The 22306-nt window shown below is 39.6% G+C and overlaps 1 protein-coding gene across 15 annotated transcripts in view; it reads left to right on the forward strand.

Annotated features, from left to right (window-relative positions):
• LOC142049270 (ubiquitin-associated protein 2-like) overlaps positions 1 to 22306 on the forward strand; it is a 98451-nt gene that overhangs the window by 29685 nt on the left and 46460 nt on the right. For 12 of the 15 annotated variants that reach the window (XM_075076781.1, XM_075076783.1, XM_075076784.1 and 9 more), the window contains exons 3-8: positions 3395 to 3472; positions 5107 to 5217; positions 8342 to 8495; positions 10129 to 10206; positions 19298 to 19352; positions 20560 to 20663. In XM_075076781.1, coding sequence (XP_074932882.1) covers positions 3395 to 3472; positions 5107 to 5217; positions 8342 to 8495; positions 10129 to 10206; positions 19298 to 19352; positions 20560 to 20663 — 580 coding nt within the window. The remainder of the gene's footprint in view (positions 1 to 3394; positions 3473 to 5106; positions 5218 to 8341; positions 8496 to 10128; positions 10207 to 19297; positions 19353 to 20559; positions 20664 to 22306) is intronic. The other 3 variants (XM_075076791.1, XM_075076793.1, XM_075076794.1) reach the window with 2 other exon arrangements.

A 22306-nucleotide genomic window follows, 5' to 3' on the forward strand; every position in this document is an offset into this window, starting at 1 on the left:
AAATTGAAATCAATTCAATAATTGCCTCAGTTCTCTGCTGGCAGAGCGTGCATCAATCTAGAGGTGCTCCCCTGGGAAACTGTGTCTTATTGTTTTCTAGACTGATCTTTAACATGGAAGGGCTCCTGTTCTGTTTTGTACAGTATTAATTATGTGAGCTCGAGCCCTTATCTCCTTGCATTGCAGTGCTTTGCATAGTGGTGATTCATGCTAATGTGTGAATTTAGAAAGCAGCTTTCAATAGATGAAGTTGAATTTGTTTTTGTTTTATAACAAGTAAGGCTGCAGGAATATACCAAGCAGGTTGACAGAAGTGGTGGTTTCCCCTTTTTTGACATTTGCAAGACAGCAGTGGAGTATTCTGCCCAGTTTTGGGTTCCCTGGCAGAAGACATTTGGCAGATGGGAGCAAGTCCAGCGAAGAGCTGTGAAGATGGCCGAGAGGCTGGAGCATAGGATGAATGAGTGGTGGCTGAGGGAACTGGATTCATTCAGCCCTAAGAAGGCAAGGCAAGGATCGTATCTTCTATTCAGATACTTCATGAAAGGGTACAGAAAAGGTGAAGCCAGACTCTTCTCAGAGGGACAGTGGCACAAGTTGGAACACTGGAAATTCCAGCTGTTAAAAGGAAAAAAATGTTTACTATGAATATGGTCATGGATTAGAGAGAGGCAGTAGGATCTGTGGCCCCACGCAGCTCCTCTGATGAGACATGCTCTCAGTGGGAGGTTGCACTGAGTATCACTGGAGGACATTTCCAACCTATGCAATTCATTGATTTTAAGCATTAGGTCTTACTGACCTTTTTCTGCATTTTGTCCACTTATTCTACTTCTTGTATAATAGATACTGGTTTGGTCAATTCAGTGGAAAAGATGGTTATTTAATATACAGCAATTATGGTTTAGTGCACCATATTTTTTTATCGTTTAGATATCGGATGGACCTTCTTCCTTAGTCAGGCTTTACAGATCAACAGAAATGTGGGATTTTACTGTTCAATTACCACTGATTCATTTTTCTGAATGTAGAATAATGTTGCTTTCCCAAATGGAGATTTCATTGTCATTATATCACATTGATCATCAGTTAAGTTATTTAAGAAATTGTATTGCAGTTCTTCTTCCATTGCTTCTGGATAATAAATATACCATTTTATTATAAGATCTGAGCCTATTACTGTCACTTAACTTTGTTTTGCACGCTTCTGTTTTCTGGTAGTTCGAAGTTGTTAAATTTTTCCTTCACTGTTATGCTGCAAAGATAATATATCTTGTAAGGTTGAGTAAAGTTTTAGTTATCTTAAGATGCTACTGTTTTCTTAGTTGCAATTAAAACATAATTATGTCCTTTTATAGGATACTGCAGTGTTACTTGTAACAGTGGTGCCTTAAAAATAAAGAACTACCAGTTGCTGGGAAAAAACTAAAACTTTTTGTGAAAATGATTTGGTGTTTGTATAGTAAACACATCTTGTTGGATTTTCATTGTTTTTTTTCTTCTGAATCTTCAATTCCATCTGGGTGTAATCCACCGGCATAAATATTAGTGATATTGCACCTACTTGTTTTTCTAAGCTCTCTCCTTACACAGGAAAACTGAAGATACTGTCACACATTTGATATTGTTATAAAACTGGTATATCTTTTTCAAGTCCACGTTAGAAGACAGAAGTTGGTTTATGGAAAAAATTAATCTTAATGGTTTCCTGTTTCTGGTCAAATATGTTGTCATGTCTCTACAGAAATTACATTGAATGTTTTTACTCTGGATATTGTTAAAGGAAATCTCTTCACTATTTTAAAAGTTGCAGTGGGCCTGAGGAGGCTGAAGTCAGAGCGAGAAGATGGATCAACAAGGCTTAATTCCTGAAACCAGCAGACCTTTTGTTTTTGTTCTCTACCAAGCTCTCAGCAGACACCAAGAGAGCTTCTTTGCATAGAGCACCACACTGACTTGGGAGGCTTTTGTGGAGGGTGGCACCAGGGCTGGCGCAGGGAATTCCAGAGCAGTCTCTCCTCTGTTACTGACTGATGTATGAAGCTGTCAGCATGATGCTTTGAAAACATGAAGTAATGTAGAGTATTTAACACTGTTACAAATGCTAATTGTCTTGGAACATCACCTCTGAGCACAGCAAATGTTGCTTCCCTCAAGGAACTGGGACAGCTGCAGCAACTTCTCAGAAAATAAGCAGCTGGTGGTGTATGGTGGAGTAATTTTTAGACTTTTCTCAGGTTTTACACTTGGTGACCTCCTCTAAAGCTTGTATTTGTGGTAAACTCCAAAAGCAAAGCAGTTTGAGGCTGATTAAGTCTGAACTTGTGAGGCACAGAATTTTATGTGGGTATCCTGTGAAGTGAGACTTTGAAAGGTGAGATTCAACCAGCTGACCAGGATGAATCCTTTCTATCGAGAATTTCAGTGGATGAGGTGGTCCCCTTCTCAATGAAGAAGTCTTCTGCAGCACATCAACTCCTATTTCGGGTCCTGGCTCTCTTCAGTATCAGCCTTCTCTAGCATGAGATGATAGCTTCTTCTGTTGGAGCAGAGATCAAATTAGGTCCAGGATCACGTAATATACAGTTATCTTTGGTATTTTCATGGGAGTGCAGTTCAAGCAGACTGCAAATGCTTCACTATGAAGAGTGGCCTGTATGATGAGACATTAGTGTTCTTGAGTTGCTTTCTCTCTGGCAGCCATACCCTATTTGGATTTATGGCACTTTACTGCATCCATCCATTTTAGTCTTTCAGCTTTTGGAGAAGTTGCCAGCATGGATTTGTTGTCCAGAAACATTACAGAAGCATCAAATATTTCATAAATAGCAAGATCCTTTAGCAGTTTTCAGAGACCAGTATTTGCCTATAAAGAAAATAAGTACAGCCGTTCATGGGCAATATCTTGAGGCATGACTCAGTCTCTTTTTAAGTGCTCATAAAACTACAGTCAGGTTGTTGTTGGGAGAGTTGTGGAAGATGATGTGAGCAGGAATCATCAGAGATGTGGTTAATTTAGAAATGCCATTGCCAGTGTGTTATGATAAAACTCTAACTCTGGAGTGGTAGATACTAAATAAAAGTAATAATATCAAAGTGTAGGCTTCTGTGGTAAATTCTGTTTTATTATATGTCTGTCTTGTCTATGTGGTGACATTTAACTGTGGTTCAAACATGTTATAACATGTTGAAATTGCTTCTGCCCCAGCTAACTTTTTAACTACAAAATGGGCATAGAGATGATGATAATCCCTTCCCCATAGTGCCTCTGTGCTTGTTGTGTATGTTCTTTTTGCGAATCTGGAGGGGAAAAAAAATAGTGGTGATAGGAGATACTTTTAAAGAAAGATATTGTTACCTTTTGTGTACTTTATTGGATGTTTGCATTTTTCAGGTGACAGCAGAACAGATTCGCCTTGCTCAGATGATCTATGAAAAGAACGACGCAGATTTTGAAGATAAAGTGAAACAAGTATGTTTCTTATGGTACAGAGATTTTATGCCCTGTAATAAGGTGCTCTAAAGCTGGCTTACGTGTTGGAGCTAGAGCGTCTGTTTCTGATTTAGAGGAAATCTTTTTCAGAAGGACATAAGTTGAACTAGGAAAAGGTGCTCTTACTGCACTGTAAAGTCTGTTTACAAGAAATTGTGTGGAAATATAGCTCTGGCTGTATAGTTATACCAGTGTATTTTCCTTTGTAGACAAGCCTTTAAGCCAGAACTCATCCCCTGCTGATGTCTCTTCCAGACTGTATCTCTAGTATGGTCCTGATGCTTAATGATCATCAGAATAAAGAGTACATTCAGACTGTCCACATGTGTGCACACATGGGAAAAATGTTACCTGTGTAAACTGAATTTGCTAATATCTTGGCTGTTTTTCAGGAAAAGTAAAAATCTAATCATAGCGTAAAGGTGAATTGAAGTGTTATTTAAAAAAAAAATAATTCTGACCTCCCAGGTCTGTGTATGCATTAAAATGCTAGAATTACACTGTGACAATGAAATCTCACACCATTTCCTCTACCATGCTGAGTTCTGGGTGTAGATGCTTGAGCTTCCATTACTGAATTATAGCTGGGACTGTTAATTCAAGCAGTACTGAGAATCCGGATCCCTGTTCTGCTGTGGGTATTTTTTTCCTAGTGAACACATCACAACTCAGAAAGAACCTAGGAGTATACCCAGAAGGAAAGAAGAATTAGCATGAATGCATTAATGCATCAGAGGAGCAGATTTCTTGATTTCTTTTCCTTTGTAAAACCTCCTCTGAAGCCTTAAGTGCTTTTTGTTGTTGTAAACTTGTTCTGTTGCTGTGCCAGAAGTGGTCTTGTACTTCCTGAAGCCAAAGGACCCTCATCAATAGTCCCCGTAGTTCTGCTGGTGAGAAGGATAAGAACTAAGTTCTGCATAGGAAATCTCCAATATTTTACATTGTGCATATATATTTCTAGTTCATATAGTTTGTTTTTTTTTTTTCCTTTGGGTGAAGTTGCTGGATGTCCCATGATAGACACTGATTATTTCCATCCTACACTCCTCAGGATGTGCACTGCAGGTCCACAGAGCATAATTCAGTACTAGGTCTCCTTAAGTAGCCATTGCTTATGCCTTTTGTGTGGCCTTATGCTGAAATGGATTGAGGGAGCTAATCTGGCTGAAAAATAACCTTTTTCTTAGTCTGGATGTTTTTCCAGATGGATCTGTTCTCTGCCATGGCTTACCTTATGTCTGTTCTCACACAATGGCATAAAGAGGGGGATGTTTGTTGGAGGGGGAGAGAGGATGATACTGGAGCAATCCTGGTCTTTTACATCTTTACTCTCGTATACTGCTGTCTCTGGGACGACAGCATTTGCTGCAAGCATAAAGTTAAAGGGAGGGGGAAGTGCAAAAGTGTTTTCTTGATTACCGTTTAATTTGTGTTTCTTCCTGTCTCTTGTCTGAATCCCAAGCAGATTTGTAAAATGCAGATACCTTTATTTAGGATTTCAGTTTGCTCTGACACAGTAGCTATGCACTTTATTGGAATCTGTGGTGGTACTAACTCTTATTTTCTTATGATGATAATTTGGATATTTTAACATGTCTGACTCTTACTGCCAGCTTATGGAAGTGACGGGGAAAAACCAAGATGAGTGCATAGTGGCACTACATGATTGTAATGGGGATGTGAACAGAGCAATCAACATACTGCTGGAAGGAAGTTCAGACACGGTAAGGTTTTACTTTCATATTAAACAGCTCTTTCTGTTTGCTGCGCCTTTCCACTTCTAAGTAGTGATTGGGAAAGTAATATTTCAGAAGCTTTTGATTTCCATGTCTCCACTCAAATTCTTTTGAAGGAAAGTGACACTGGGGCAGCTTCTCTACTGCATGCATACCTTAGAGTAGGCTGAACATTGAAAGTGGTGTGGGTGTTCAGCTGGTCTCTTGCAGAGTCCTCTGGCTTTCATTTACATGCAGCAATTTTAACTGCACCAGAACTCAGTGCTCTGTCAGACACAGGCCTGTTTTTTCCTGCAATGTTTGTAGTTACTCTGTAGCACCTCCACAACCTTTGAGACCTGAGTCTAAGTGTTTGCCACAAAGGGCAGTCTTTACAAACCTAAAGGGGAGGCAGATATTTTGTCATGCAACTTCTGTAGGTGTGCATTGCCACAAGTTGGAGGAGGTTTCCACATCTGAAAGTTGCATTGACAATGCTACTAATGGCAGAAGAGGATACAGCAAGTATGTGCCTCTTTCACTGTGTTGCTCATTTGCATGACTTTATTGAAAAACAGAAAGAGGAGGCTAAACAATATGTATATAACAACAAATAATGTCGCTTAAAATGTTGCACGGGGCAATTTTTTTATCCCAAGAGATATCAGCAAAATACGTCTTGCTGCAGTTGAAGTTTTTGCTGGAGGGACTTATAGCTTATCCAAGGCAGTAAACTACATTCCATCTCATCCAAATTGGGAAAAAATCTGGACTTCCTTTCTTAATGCTGAACATTCAGTATTTCTTGTGATTTGTCAGGTTGTGTAGTCTGGCTTATTGTTAATGGGGAAACTCACCCCACACACACCCTAAATCTCTAGGACACAAACTGTTCTGACTGAGGGGACTTACTTTTCTATACCCTTTTCATTTATAAGAGTTGAGGTCATCTAAAACAGAAGTATATAATAGTGAGTTGGCAAGTTGAGAGTAAAAGAGAGCATCTCACCTCAATTAAATCTCTCTTGATAACGTGCTGGTTTTGTGTTCTCTTGTACCTCTCGTATTTGCCATTTTCTAGTTAAAAATAGTTTTCTGGTTGATAGAGAATGTTAAATACTTTCTTTCTTTAGCAGATTGTTAGAAGTGTTCATGGCATGGAAGAAACTTTCTGAACTCATTTATCAATTAGAAGCAACATATCCGCATGTTCTGCTCTTTTGACAAGTCCCTCTGAACCCACTGCTCTCCATAGATAAAATGCAACTCAAACAAATAGATAGAACTTAAAGGGCTCAAGGAGGAAGCAGTATTAATTAGAAGGGCTCCTCATCAGAGCATGAAGAAATGTATTCTTCTTTATGGAAATTTGTGGGCCTCCAACTTGAAGGGTTTGTTTGTACTCCAGAACAGTTTAACCGTGGATTTGATGTAAAGTTGGAAGCAGAGGTACTACTAGTTCTGAATGCAGATCTGCTTTGATGCACTAGGTGTTGGCTGTTTTTTTAACCTTATTTGGAAGAAGATGCATCTATCTGATTTGAGGAATTAGAAGAGCAAGGAGTGATAGCTAGAATGTCTAATTTCTTTGGTACTCTGCCAGTTTTGTCTTTTTTTTAATGCTGTGATCTTTAAGGCTTTATGCTGTGTGACTTAGTCTTTATGAAGGCTTTTCACTTGCAACAGTTGTGACAGTCTGGCTTTGGATAGACATAGGCTTGTGGACGAGAGTAGAGAAGGGCATATTTCTTTGCCCAAGACTTCTATTCATTTAACTTCCTACAGGTGTAAGATCCATTTTATGCCTGACTGTTTTACTTCCTAAACTTCTGAAGATAGAACAAAGGGGACCTTTCAGATTATTCTTATTTCCATCTAAGATCAGGCCTGCAAGAAGGCTTCTGTTACATATTTTTCAAAGGTCAGGCCTACAACTGTCATTTGGGTTGCCTCAGGCATCCTCAGCTGAAACTAATTGGTTAATTCTCTTACAAAAATAGGCAGCTTTGATAGTCTGTGATGGATTCGTATGCCCAGAGGTAGCATCATCCTCTGTCTTAAAGGACATGCTCAACTTCTCAAGGCTTTCTTCAAAATTATATTGTGGGAAAGCATGGATCTGATGTTTTCATAGTCATCCTTTTACTGATCCTTCCCAAGTCATGTAAAACCTTACTAAGGAAAGGCTGCTTCCCCTTAAGCCTTGCAGGATCATCCGGTTTTGGGTATTTCTTAAAACAGTCTAAGATCTTTTGGCACCATGCCCATCAGTGAAATAGTAGTGCATTCTGAACTATATAGACTTGGTTCTTCAGTTGTCAGTGCAGTGTGGGTTTTTTTTTCCCCATGTGAAGTCTGTCTAAAGTTCTAAGAGTGTTTTAGTGTGTAAGGCAGTTACACAGGCTACAGCAGGTGAAGCCATATGATAGTTACTGGAGGAAAGAGTTTTCTTTTGCACAACTAACGTGGTGTTGCTCAAACACATAGTTTTGTATTTCTAATCCACGCTGTCTGTGCTTCACCTAAGTTGGCTTATGGTGGTGTAGTCTTCTATACTGGAGATGAAATTGAAAAGTGATTTCAGGCTTCTTTCTCACCTATACCATGTCAAAAAATGAGAGAGTAACCATTCTCTTAGTACTTATTCTCTCAAAGGAGACACTGAAACATTGAGTTTATACTTGTAAACGGCTTTGTTACCTGCTTTCTCAATAGCATTAGCTTTCTCAATTCTAGGCAGCTTGGACTAGCTGGTCATTGCCTACTTCGTGAGGGCTTCTGAGTTGCTGTTGTCTGAACTGTTGTCTGAATTGAGAAGACAGGACCTAAAAGTACTGATAGCCAACCTTTTGTTTGATGTAGGTGCCTGTCAGAGGTCATGGCTTCATGTAGTGCTTCAAGTTGATGGCACCTTATTTGCATATGCAGTATATCTGTTTCTTTTTCATCTCTTCCCAAAAATACAGCCTGTGTTTCCATTTGTATCAGTGTAGTTTGCAAGGCATTACATATGTGATGTTATGCAAATACCTGTTTTTTTCTGTGAACTGGAGGGGTGTGAGATGGAAGTATGCACTGAGAGCTGTCTCCTTCCTTTTTGACTTTTGTATCTAATTCTGTTCTACCCACATAGACTTCTTGGGAGACTGTAGGGGGAAAGAAGAAAAGCCTTGGAAAGGAAAGTTCAGAAAACAAAGAGAATAGAGAAAAACGAGGGGACAGAGAAGTGAGTCGTGGATGGGGAAGTTCCAACAGACGGGGAAGAGGAGGCAGCCGTGGCCAAGAGTGTATGTATATGGATTCATTTTTAAAGATTCAGACACTTTTCTTGCAGCTGAAACTGGCTGAGTTCAGATGAAATGCTTAATGGAATAAAGTCCATCCGAGCTATAGCTCAGTGCTGAAGGGTTTGTAACTTGTTTGTGCGACAGGTGTGCTTGATCTGTCTGTGTGACTTGGTTTTGGGATGGTCTGTGCTTGTTCAGAAACTCAATTTACATTTCTGTCCTTCTTTGATTAATTTATCTTGTAGAAATCGCTGTTCTTTATGTAAGTTTTAGAATTGAGTCTTTGTAAGACTGCTTGAGAGCAAGTATGTTGCTGCACAGCTGATACACTTTTTTTTCTTTTAATGAAAAAAATATCCAGCTTTGACTCCATCTCTTTTTATGAGTGGGAGAACCTGCAGATGTTCTCATCTTCTCATAAAGGGAATGAAAAGACTGGGATCATTATTAATCTCTAGCATATATTACTCACATAAGCCAACCAAACGTGAGTTTCTACAACAGAGAAAATTCTTTGAGTTGAAACATTTAAAAATTTGCTACAGTTTATACAGGTGCAATAATACATTTTAGAAAAGCAAACATGTTTCCAAGTTAAGTAATATTGCACTAGATCACCATTGGTTACACGTTGCTTTTTTCTATTAAGTTTTATCAGCAGTATCAAAGCTGTATACGTTGCCTATAAGGGCCATACACAACACTGATAGATGAGCAGAGAAACTGGAATGAAAAAAGTATGTTTAGCTTTTCACTTAAAAGCAGGAAAAATATTTACAAATAAAACTTGCAGCTATGCTTAGAACAAATTGAAATCGGATCTATTAAAATGAAAGTGAGGGGCAAAGTTTTTGCCAGAGCCAGATGGTGCTTGTCTGTTTTTGTGAACTGGAATTAAAGATTTTTCAGATGGTTACCAAATCTTGATATTCTCTTCCCAGTCCAAGCATTAATGATTTTGTTGCTACCATTAGGAAAAGTTGCGCAGTACAAAATCTCAAAAGTGTTTTAAGTGGCCAGTCTCTTTTTTTATTTTTCTTCAAGGAGCCAGCCATCTTTCAGAGTACTTCCTTGGGAGTTTTCCACAAAATAGTTAAGTTGCAGTACTTCTCTAATGCCTCACTTTTACCCAGTCATAATACCTCTGATTTAAATACAGAAGAGAGTTCTTTTAAGTTTCCCTGGTTGTACAGGGATGTGGTATGGGCAGACAGAAGTAGTTATTCTTGGTTATCCCTTATTCTTTCACTGTTGCCACCTAGCATGTTATCAAGGAAGCATAGTATGAGGCAGCTTTATTTCCTACCTCGTTAGAGGTGAGGCCATAACTAATTTAATACTGTAGGCTGCAAAATGCCACACTTTTTACTTTTTTTCTTTTCCTTCAAAAACCAGAAGCATGTCTACTGAGGGACATTTCTCTCTTATTAGATATTTTGCTTCATAATTGTCTGGTGCAAAGTAAACATAACTTACTTGTAACTAGGCCCCCAAAGAAGAGGGGCGACTGAGATCTGTTGACCAGCCCACTTCAAAATATTGCCTTTTCTTTTGGGGATTGGGTTAAGCAGATGGCTATATTGTCTCATGTACGAGTTTCTAAAGCTTCTTTTAAGCTGTCCTCTCTCCACAGTTAGAGCTGAAGAGAATGGAGTGGACAACAATCAAGGAGACAGGCCTTCAGACCGTGGGAAACATGGCCGTGGGAGAGGTGAGATGGTGGCACTGGTATGGGACCGGCACTGATTTCATGTTCTGAAATGCAACTCTCCCATTTATTTCTTTAAACACTTCTTTTTAAGCATTTGTTGGTTATCCTTTGATTCCATAAGCACTTCAGCCACCTTTAATTTAGGTACGTTCCCCTTCCTTACTCCTTGTTGTGTCTTGGTCACAGAACAACTTAAAAGAACTGACACCAATCACCCTTATGGTAGTTTCCTATGTAGCAGGCTGGTGTGCTCTGGCTGTGGAGAGCTGTTTTCCCAGAATGACTTATGCCAGCCTCCTGTGAGTAGGAGTGCACTGGGCTCCTCAGGATGTGCCTTGGAAGCAAGAGAGTACAAGATTCCATCTGTAGGGCTCTCAGGGAGGGATTCAATGTGTACTTGTGCCATTTCTTTGGGGTGGATCTGGCTGTCAAGCTTGCCTTCTGTTTTCAGTACCCAATCAGAGAAAGTACAAGCAACCTTAGAGGATTTTTGGTAAGAGGAGGAATTTGGCATGGAAGAGTTGATGAGGATAACTGGAAAAAGAATGCTGCGGAGTCTTAGGTACAACTCTGATCCTATCCTGTAGAAGAGATAGGAAAGATGTTGATAATGGATTTGATGTGGAATCAAGGGATGTATCGTTGGTTTGGTTTTTCATGGGTTGGAGTGGAAAGAGGCTTGTTTTTTCTTAGAGCAGGAGGAATGAAAATTAGTAACCTAGGTACAGTGCGGATTGTGTGGGTTAAGTGGGTATTAGATGAGTTAAATTGATAAAGTGCACAGCAGAGCTACTGTACTGAAGTAATGTCTGACTCTCGAAAAATTCTGCCTTCAAAGGACTCTCTTCTCTTTGGAATATCCAGTAAGGAGGCATTTAAAGACAGGCACATGCAACTTCATTGTCTCCAGACTTGCATTTGAAGGAGTGGAAAGATGCAAAGACACATAGCTTCCAGAGGGTTGCAGAAAAAGACTCAATTGCGCCTGTGAATCAGCAAATACCAAATGGTGTGTGTAGAGAGGTAGCTTTGCAGAGGAGGGTGTGGTATAGTTCACAGCTACAGTTTTTGGTATGTTAGCACTGTTAACAGATGGAATGTAAGTCTCTTGGTTATTTGTTTTATAAAATAATCCTTTATATTCAAATTATAACGGTAGGATTTCTTTAAAAATTGTTGAGTGAAACTTAGAGGTTAATTTCAAATGCAGTCTATTTTTTGCTTTGTAACCTTATGAACAATACACTGCTTTTGTTGTCAACGCTGTAGCTCTCTAGATTAATATCATGTCTCAAGCCAAAGCACTTAATCATCAGAATAAACTGACATATCTGACTGAAGAAATAGGAACAACTTCAAGCAATTTCTGTTCACTGGCTTAGTGTATATATTAGTGTGTCTCTACCAAATATTTTAGACTGTACATTCATGTGAGAAAAGTATCTTAATGAAGTGTTCTCAACTGTCTGTGATGATCCTGAAGTTGTTCAGTGGGTTTACTATATTAGAAGTGTGTGTATTCTGTGGCAGGAAATACCTAATTTAATTTTATAATGCAAGCCCTTGAAAACTGCAGGGAGTTGTATAAAGCCATGTAATTCACTTCTCAGTATTTCAGGGATGCATGACTTTCTTTGGATATGAGTAGAAATAATAATTAAAAAAACCTTCCTGCCATTTCATTCAGTAGTTTTTCTTGTCTTTCAGATCACACATTGAAGATCACTGTCTCTCTATTTTAAGCTACCTTCTCAGGCTGGAGTTCTCTTACTGGCTGCTTTCTAGGGGAACGTTTGCTGGGCCATCATATTAATACTTCACTGTAGAGCAACCTAATTTTAAGAAATGATATGCACTGAAAATAGCAGAAATGGGAAATGGGATTGACACGGGTGATAATTGGGGGGGGGGAACCCTGATACTGAGTATTTCAGCCTTGGTGCTGTAGGCACTAGCTTCCTTGTGCAGTAGATAATCTGTTAATGATTCTGTGACGCTCCTTGCAACTTTATAGGGTAGTAGGTATACAGTGTACAAACGCCACTGGTTGCTGGTGTGCAGGAGATTAGGGATTTGAAGTAGATACGCATTATTGACTAACAGAAAGCAAAAAACGCATCACAGGATGTGTTTCAGGATGCATCCCAGCTAACCCATCTAGACCTGATGGTCACCCATGCAAGTGAGGTCATCGCTGATGTCAAGATTGGAGGCAGCCTGGGCTGCAGTGATCATGCATTGGTGGAGTTCACACTCCTGAGGGGTACGGGAAAAGCAAGGAGTATAGTCAGGAGCCTAAATTTTAGGAAAGCAGACTTCCAGCTCATCAAGGAGTTAGTCAGCAGGATCCTCTGGGAAATGGTCCTCAGGGACAAGGGAACAGAAGAGAGCTGGCAGATCTTTAAGGACGTGTTCCATAGAGTGCAAGAGCTCTGTCCCCAAGTGTAAGAAATTAGGCAAGGAAGGGAAGAGACCAGCATGGCGGAGTTGAGACAAGGCCAAGTGCAAGGTCCTGCACCTGGGTCCAGGCAACCCCTGATATCAGTACAGGCTGGGAGCAGCCCTGTGGAAAACTACTGGTGGATGAAAAGCTGGACATGAGCCAACAATGTATCCTGGGCTGCATCAAAAGCAGAGTGGCCAGCAGGTCGAGGGAGGTGATTCTGCCCCTCTGCTCTGGTGAGACCCCACCTGGAGTACTGTGTCCAGCTCTGGAGCCCTCAGCACAAGAAGAACATGGACCTGTTGAAATAAAAAAATGCTCCAAGGGCTGGAGCAGCTCTCCTATGAGGACAGGCTGAGAGAGTTGGGGTTCTTCAGCGTGGAGAAGAGAAGGCTGCAGGGAGACCTTATTGCAGCCTTCCAGTACTTAAAGGGGGACTATAGGAAGGATGGGGGCAACCTCTTTAGCAAGGCCTGTTGTGACAGGACAAGGGGTGATGGTTTTAAACTAAAGGAGGGTAGATTTAGACTGGATATAAGGAAGAAATTTTTTACAGTGAGGGTGGGGAAACCCTGGCCCAGGTTGCTCAGAGAGGCGGTGGAGGCCCCATCCCTAGAAACATTCAAGGCCAGGTTGGATGGGGCTCTGAGCAACCTGACCTAGTTGAAGATGTCCCTGCTCACTGCAGGGGGGTTGGACTAGATGGCCTCTAAAGGTCCCTTCCCACCCAAACCATTCTAGGATTCTATGAAATTGCTCTGCCCTTAATTTATGCTTGCTAAACTGAGGGTGCAAACTTTGGCTTGGAAAGTAGTCAAGGAATTTCTTTTAAGATGGCCTTCCCATCTGTCTTTTCAGAACAGAATTTCTTGAATGAGCTTAATTTAGATGTATAAAATACTGTAATGGTGATGGATAGTAATTGCATCAAAGTGATATTATTTATGTGCCAGTATTGCAAGGATTTGTAACTGTCTGGAATGGAATCTTGTGAAGGAATTATGGAGGAAGATGGTTATGTCTTTAGGACTGTCAGCTCTAGAAACATTTCCTCATTCGGGTTTTAATCAGCTGAAGTGTTATATACAAATTGACAAACTTTACAGGCGGAACTTTTTTTTATGCTGCTGTTTTGTACTGTTCTCAGATCTTCAATTTTAAGTGCAGGTCTGGTTCTCCCACTCTCCTCCACCCCATGTTGAAAAGGATGTGGTAGAGGTAGAAAAGGCTTTTGAAGGTGCTAGGAAGACTGCATTTATGAGGTGTGAGGAACAAGCAGGCTAGGACTTCTCCACCTGCAAAAAAGAGGGCTGAGTGGGTATATGGTAGAGATCTGTAAAATTTCTGTGGAGAAGGTTCTGTGGGGGAATGAATTGATCGCTCCAAGCAAGTATGCAAATGAGGGAATATTAAATTGGTAGATTACAGGTTCAAAATGAACTTATGGAGGTGGTTCTTCATAGATGTAGTTAACCTGAGGAACTCCTTTCAATAAGATGTTGTGGGTGCTGAAAATTTACACATAGAGAGACTTGACAATTTCACCCTAAAAAAGAACCACAGCAAGAAAAGGAAAAACCACTGAGGGTTTTGATGTATGTAAATTATCTTTGACTGAGGAAGTCTGAACCACAAATGGTTGAAGACCTGAAAAGTGTCCAGAGAAAAACTGCACTGTGGTTTCAGTTTGTGTACTCTTCCCTAGATATCTAATTGACCACAGCTGATAATGGCATAGCAGGTAGATGAACTTTTGGACTTGATTCAGCATAGAAATTGTTAGAGATTCATGTGTAGCAATTCTCCTGGTTTGCAAAATGAAAATGGATTTGTCGCTTTTACTTGTTTCGTGATTCCTCTTTGTTTTTCCAGAGCAACGTTAGCATGCCATAAATGTGGATGCTGTCAGGGATTTTTTTCTAGGAAAACAGAAATAAAAATGAAAGGGAAAACCATTATGTTTTCATTTTGGACTTAATCAGCATGACAAGGAGCCTTTCAAACTTTTGGTTTTTCTGCTGGCTGTATAAGAAAGCAAAGCAGCTTACCCTTTTTGTAAATATCTGACTGTAGTCCAGCTTGCATTCTTGATTAATTTTTTAAAAACATTTTTTTAGATAAGTGTGCTATCATTGAAAAAAAAGAGCTTCTGTAATCAGAATTGCATGTCTAAACATATTCTTTTAAAAGCTTAGAACAGTTGGCACAGGATATATTTTGGATTTCCTTTGCCCAGAACTAGTAAGGATGTTGGTTTTCTGCACATGCTTCTAAAAATGGTTACTAGAATACATACAGTATATAAAACTGATCCAATGCTTTTAGCTTTATGATAACTAATAAGACAAAAGTAATTTGAAATATTTAATAAAACTTCAGCGTTTGTTTTGGTAGTATGGAATACCAAGAATACAAACTTGCTATACTTAGCCTCCTTTATCCCTTCATAGGGCTTAAGCCTCTGTCACCTCAGCATCTGCTGGGAAGATGGCTGGCTCTGCATTTCCAGACCAGAGACCAGGGCTGTTCAGTTACTGTGTAGTTGGAGATAAGCACAAATCTAGGGTGTTGCCTGCCCCTCTGTTCTGCATTTCCTTTTTCTTTCAGCTGTTCTTAGGCCTCTTTCTTAACTTTTAGGTGTCTTCACACTGACTGGTTTAAATTAGATGAAAGTCTGAGTTTTGAAATAAAGTACCTGTGTTACAATGGAAGGATTTAGGGCTGCAAGCTCAGCTAACTGGATTTCCTACAGAATAGGCTGTTAATGGGATCTGAATTGTGGTACTACATGCTTTTCTCATGCTCCCATGTAGTGTGTGTTTGTTTTGGGGGAAGAAATGTTGTGAATGAGATGAATGATTCTTTCCATGCATGGACGGTACCACAGTGAAGACTTGATTGTGTGATTATGAGTGTTTTGAACTCCCAATGGATTTTAGTGGAAACAGAACATCTCGCCACCTGCCTGGATATAAGTGTTGACTTCTAGAATTCATTCCAGAACAGAAGAAATGTAATGGCTAACGTGAACCTAGTCAACTGAGGGACATGTGGAGAGCAGGAAAGAAAAACCCCAACAATACACAGTTGAACAGAGTTAGGAATGTTAAAGGAAACAAAAACATGTTTTGAATAGTTCATTGTGATAGAGTTAGAACTGTTGTGACTAAAACTTGTTGCTTTGGGGAAGTCAGAAAGGCTTCAAGACAAGAAGCGCCTAAACAAAAATTTACAACGATGACGTTTGACCTTAGAAAAGCAGATGTACAGAACCATAAAGATAAGGAACTGCAGAGCAAACACTAAACCAGAACAGACCATCCCTCAAGGACAGTATATACGTGATCTCAGAACTGAGTTTGCATGAAAGCAAAAGTTAACTAGCGGACACAGTGAGGAAGAGTAGATCCTTCATCCAGAGACCCCTGACGACCAACAGGCATGTACAAATGTCCTTTGCACATGGTAATGAGTTCTCAGAACATTAATGAATAGGTATATCTTTTCTTGGATAACTAATGAATATGTATGTAAAGCTTGCATAAGTTATGCAACTAACCCTGTGCGGGCACGCACACGAGGAGGAGTGATCCCCTGTGCGTCCAGCGCTGCAATAAAGAATACCTGCTTAATAGTAATTCAGAATATTGAGTCCTGATTTCGGCTTTTCACGGCATCAGTTGTTTAAAATGATGTTGGATAAGGGGCAGTAGCAGGAATGTTGATCAAAATCAACTTTAAACATAGTTCTTCAGTCCTGGTTTCTTGGAACATGAATGAGTAAGCAATGCTGTCTTGATACTTTAGGTGGCTGTTTGTAGATCCAAGTGTAAAGGGATGTGAGGAAATGTTGAGGGTTTATATGAGGCAGGGCAGTAATTTTATTCTTTGTCCATCGTTTGATTTTGTGTTCCATGTGCTGACTGATTGTAAGACAGTCTGTTCCTTTAGACTCACTAGAAGATTTAATGAGCTACTGCCAAGTCACTTGTTCTGTTTTTGTGGGTAGATAAAAATGTTGATAGAAAACTTGCTGATTGTGAATTACCACAGGAAAAAAATTTTTTTAAAACATTGATCATATATACACATCTTTTTAGAGTAGTGTTAAAGCTACACTTTTTACATTACAAGCATAAACTGACATATTGCTGGGAGGAATCAGTCCTGTCTCCTGGTGCGTTTGAACTTTATCAGAGAATTGATCTAAGTTTAAAACTAACCAAGCTAAAAAAGAAAAAAAGGAGGCAGGCAGCATGGTAGCTGGAGACAACAGGGGTCTCTTTGGCGGCTTATCTTGGTGTAAAGGTGACTGGGTTTCTGGCATTTAGTAAGCAGGGAACTGGTTCGGAGAGCTGATCCAACAGTGAACTAATAATTTTGTTTTCTGACATTGGTTTTATGCTCACTCACTGGTACGTGCAAGACTCAGTGCAGGAAAGAGAGCAGAGCTTGTGATCACTGGTGAGAAAGACCTCGGTTGTTGTAGTTCCGATTTAAATGGGTTTAAGCTACTGTGGGATTGCATGTTCAGAATTTGGGTCCCTGCTCTGAATTGTGGTGTGAAGCCCCATTTGCTCACTGACCTTTTAGTTACTGATAAAAAGCATCAAAAGTTTGCAAATACCTGATGGGCATTAATAGTTGCTTAATGACTAACTTATCTGTGTTAGAAGACTGTGCCTTCTAATTGTTTTAAGGCCTTTTTTTAATTTTGGCAGCTGAGAAGTAACTTTCTTAGCATGAGAATTTAAGAATATATTAGCGATCTTGTGTCAAATAGAACATAAGCATTTCCCACTGGCATCTTGCATTAATGACCATGATGTATGAGATTCTGTGTCTGAGTTAGGGTGGTCTTTCAGTGGTGAGTACTTACTGTCCCATGTTTTGAATTAGTTCTTCGTAAGTGTCTTTTCTGGCTTTGAATTTAGTGCTTTCTGTAACCCCCATGTTTTGGTACTTCCCTTTTGTCTTCATTAGAATGCTTTTTGTTGCATTTCTTGATTAAACTTAATTTCAGTTTTGACAGAAAGCATAGGCACAGCTTTATGAAGTTAAGGGAATCCACTTGAAATTCAAGTTTAGGACTAACTTTCAAAGTGATCTGGTATAAAAAAAGCTCTTGCTGGCTAGCAGTCTAAGACTGTGCATGGAACTTCAGGAACAAGAGGTTCTCTTGCTAAAGCTTCATCTTCTATTTGGTATGCTGAGGTTATTCTTTCAGACTTTTACACTTGGGAGGCTGGGGAGACTTACCTCCTATGGTTCCTCTGTAGCTAGTAGTTGTCATCTTGTATAGGATATGGGTACACTCTTTCATCAAAATGTGGGTAAAGCTATCCTGCTAATTTGATGCTTCTAAGTCCTTGAAAATGTTGGTAGTAGATGTTTTAGAGGTCCAGAAATGTCTTTTAAAACTTGGACAGTGAACTAGGGCGAGGGGAAGAACCAGTGGTGAGGGGAGGGAAAGTAATTAAAATAGGAACTTTCTAAACTGGTTTTACCATGTCCTGGAGCTACTGCTCTTATTCATTTTAGGTGGTCCCCTGAAAATAAGGGGTAACTTTGATCCAAATTTGAACAGCCTATCATGGGTAATTCTGATGTTTGGGCAACCAGTGTATTGGTGACTTAGGATTATAACTTTTGTGCTCTGGTAAACTTGTAGTTGCTTGGTGACTTATAATTACCACATAATTTTGTTGTTAAAATAAGCATTGCTTTGTTCTCAGTCTGCAGCTCTTGACCTCCTCCTGTTCTTGTAATACAAAATAATGTTCATAGTCTTCCTCAAAAAACCCCAACAAACTGGAAAGCTTCAGATATTGAGGACCTAAAGGGGTGGGGAATCTATGTAGAAATTTTGCATGTAAGAAATAGTTTCCAACAGATTACATAGATGTTTGCTTTATGGATGGTTAAGTAATACAAAAATTTTCATGACTTGTTGGCCCTATGCAACATGCAGAAATAAAGCCATTCACTGTATCAAGAAGCTTGTAAACTGGGGCTGGTAACCAAAATTGGAGGCAACAAATATTTGTTGTTAAAATAGAAATTAATATTCTTGAGGGTGATAACAAGGAAGTAGTTTGAGTAATTTGAATCGGGTAATTTTCATGTCAATAACTATGATTAAAGGGGAAGCTTAAGGAATGTGCGGGTAGGGGGTGGACTGGTGGGCTTGAGTCAGAGGAGGAAACAAATGGAGTATTTAAACTTTCTTCTCACAGACAAGGAGTGACAGGGAATTTCTTGAGAGATCAGGATACATAGGGAGGCTGGGATTCTAGAGCATCTTAGGTAAGAGTGAGAAATTAGATAAAAAAATTTGAACAATGTCTAATGATTTGGTAATAGCAGTCTCATGTGGGATGGGTCTTTAGGTAAGTCCTTTTCTTGGCATTTGGAGCTAATTCACTAGCTGCAGGAAAGAGCAAGTCCTACTGAAATGTATAGTCTTAGATGAACTGTGGCTTACTTGCATGTGTTGGGGGAAACAGATTCTCCTGTGAGGAAATTTGGGGAAGTAAATGATATTTTACTATGGTAGTTTTCTTCTTCAGCCATAGTATTTTCTAATGTGACAGACTAGCGATTGGCGGCTCCTCTGCTGTTGCTGTTAAATGGTATTTTCTCTCCTAGGGTTTGGACGTGGCAGAAGGAGAGGAGCGGGGAGGTTTTCAGCCCAAGGCATGGGGTAAGAAACATGCAGAGCACAGATTCTTGTCAGGGATCAAACTCAGTGGCAATATTAATTGACAATATTAATATTGCTACTGTATGTATTAATACTGCTGTATGTTTGATAAACCAATATGGATGCAAAAATTCACAGATCTGTTAGATGATTAATGGATTATTTTTGTCTTAAACCAGTATTTCTAACTAGACACACCTATACAAACCTAATGTAAGTACACTTAATGTTAATATCTCAAACTTGGAGAACCTGTTGGTACCTATCAGTAGCAGCTGCATGGCGCCTAGGTTGCTGAAAGTTCTGTGTGGTGCATATAGTCCTAGGTCAATTTAAAAAAAAAGATTTGTTTCTGTGTAATGTAGTATGTGCAAGTTCTATATAAAACCAGAAAGACTAGCGATTATAAACTTTCTCCTGTTTTTGAGGTTTCATGCTTTAGCTGTTTGGACATATGTGGATCCTAAAATAGAATCAAAAGAAGTTACTCAGCAGCTCTAAAGTTTGTTCTCAGTTTTGTTGGAATAACTTGCTTCAGAGAAGCGTAGCCTCCACTACTTTTGCTCAGTGTTTGCCTTTAATGACATTTCATGTAATATCAGTGATGTCATGATGAACAGAAGGCTCATTCTACTTCTCTAATAATCCTTCTTGTTCATACTTCTAGATGATAAACTGAAAAGAGGTTTTTCTCCAATAATACTTTTCCACCTTTTAGCTGCGTCTGTGTTTTGGCACTGGTGTCAGGAGTGTGTTCTGAAATAATCTTACTGATGTTCTGACTCCTGTCCTGTGCAGGTCTGGTGCTCTGAAAGGATATGATACTGGTTTCTCATCAGTCAGCCACCTGATGAGAAACTGTCAGCTGTGAGGGGCTTATGGTTGTGCATGTAAACTAATGCTTTGTAAGACTGGGAGGAGTAGGTATGGTGTTAACTGCTTTTTTCAGAAATTGTTTTGGTTCCATTTCTCTACAGTAATTTTTTTTAGTCTCCTCACTTTTTTCCTCTTAATCCTTTTTTTTCTTCCTTTTTTTATCTGTGACTGCTCATAGAGGAAAAATTTCTTTTGAAACCAAAACTATCAAGATAAATTATGTGGAAATCGAGATGTTAAATCTAATACAACTTCAGCTAGAAACGATGGCGCTTGTGTTTGTTGAATGACCCATGTGTTCTCTTCCATTTCTTAACTTTTAAAACTCTAGGACATTTAACCCTGCAGACTATACGGAGTCTTCTGCCACTGATGGCTTTGGGACAAAATCAGAGATTTGGGAGACTGGTCAGAATGATGCAGATGATGGAACTGGTAAGATGCTTCAAGAAGTGGAAGGACTGGAATGAAGACCTGTAGCAAATTGCAGTTAAAATAACCATTCTATTAGTGTTCAGTTAACTTCTGAAAATGTGAATACATCTCACATGATACAGATATTAGTTCCTTTTTATAGCTTAACTGCTACTAATGTGCAGAGCACATGCTGTAGCCTGAGTGACACTCTGGCTAGAATGAAGGGAAGGCAATTTGCAATTTTTTTGTTTTAGTACTAACAATCCCTTGAGAGACAAAAGGATTTGAAGAGTTATTGGAAGAACCTTGTATGTGAAGAACTGTTTAGATATCTTAAGTACTACTTAAGAGCTCACTAATGTAGTTAAGGAGTGTAAGTCCTACTAAAAGTGATTGGTCCACAGGCATTAGTTTGTAGGGTGTGAATATCTAAGTAGAGGAAGAAAAAGAAAAGAAAAACCATTTACAAATATTAATCCACTCAGTGGCACTGGGATGGCTTTGGCAGCCTCATCTGTACAGTGCAGGAATATAAGGATGTGAGTCTCTGGGATGGAGGAGAGTTACGAGATCTGCCACCTTTGAAGAGAAGAATTATTAACTAAAGCGCAAGTAGGCACTTGAATGGAAGCCAGAAGAGCAGTCTGTCTGTCTGAAGATAGGCAGCTGTGTGTTTCTGTATGAAGTTTCAAGTGTGAAGTATGCACTCCCAGCTAAAGGCAAGAGACAGACATAGTTTGGAAAGGAACCATTTAACAGTGGTCTCATGGTGATTCAGAAATTAAGAATGTGACCTGCTTGTCTGTGATTGGGAAAACAGGATACCTTGCTGCTTCCCATATTCTGTGATGGGAGATGTCAGGATGGAGAAATTCATGTACGTTATTGTCCACACTTGGGAACCAGTGAGTGATCGGAGAGAATTTTTTTTTAACCCCAGCAAAGGGTAACTTTTCTGATCTCTCTATTGCTGAAGCCTACTCAGATGATTATTTTTTTGGTTTTCATCAACCCTTGTGTCAAGGGTGGAAGGAAAAGACTGATACTGTGTCATGGTTTTAGCTGGGATAGAGTTGATTTTCTTCACTGCAGCTGGCATAGTGCTGAGCTGCCGGCTAAACCACGACATTAGGACACCTAATAATTGAAAATTCCCCTAGGAATACTGATACTGTTGTTTACTATATGGTAGTGGAGGGCAGGGTATGTTGTCACAAGTATTGCAGAAGCAATAAGGTTAACTAACTAAAGAAAGAATACATACAAGAAAGGCATGAGGAGACTGGACCAGAGGTAGAAAATTCATTGGTTAGTTATTAACGAATGCAACTGTAAGGCTGTGGCTTATAAATTACTTTGACTTGTGCTCTACTTCCCAAGTGAGTGCGAATGTTTTGTAACCCTCCCTGCTAACTCTGGGTAGTCTTCATGTGCCTCCCCTATGGCAACCTCTGTTTCTTCTTGTAGGCATCTCCTCAATCTTCACTAACGGAAGAATTCTGCCTAGGAATAAGAATAGCTTGGTGTGGCTAAACAGATACCTGTAAGAGTACATATGTGTCTACATGAGGGGTTTGCTGCTGAGCAAACAGATTGGTGGAAATGCAAAGTGTACTAGTTGATATGTGGAACTTCTTTTTGGATGCCAAATGTGTTTTTGC

This window comes from Phalacrocorax aristotelis, chromosome W (assembly GCF_949628215.1).
Source record: "Phalacrocorax aristotelis chromosome W, bGulAri2.1, whole genome shotgun sequence".
NCBI classification, from domain to species: Eukaryota; Metazoa; Chordata; class Aves; order Suliformes; family Phalacrocoracidae; genus Phalacrocorax; species Phalacrocorax aristotelis.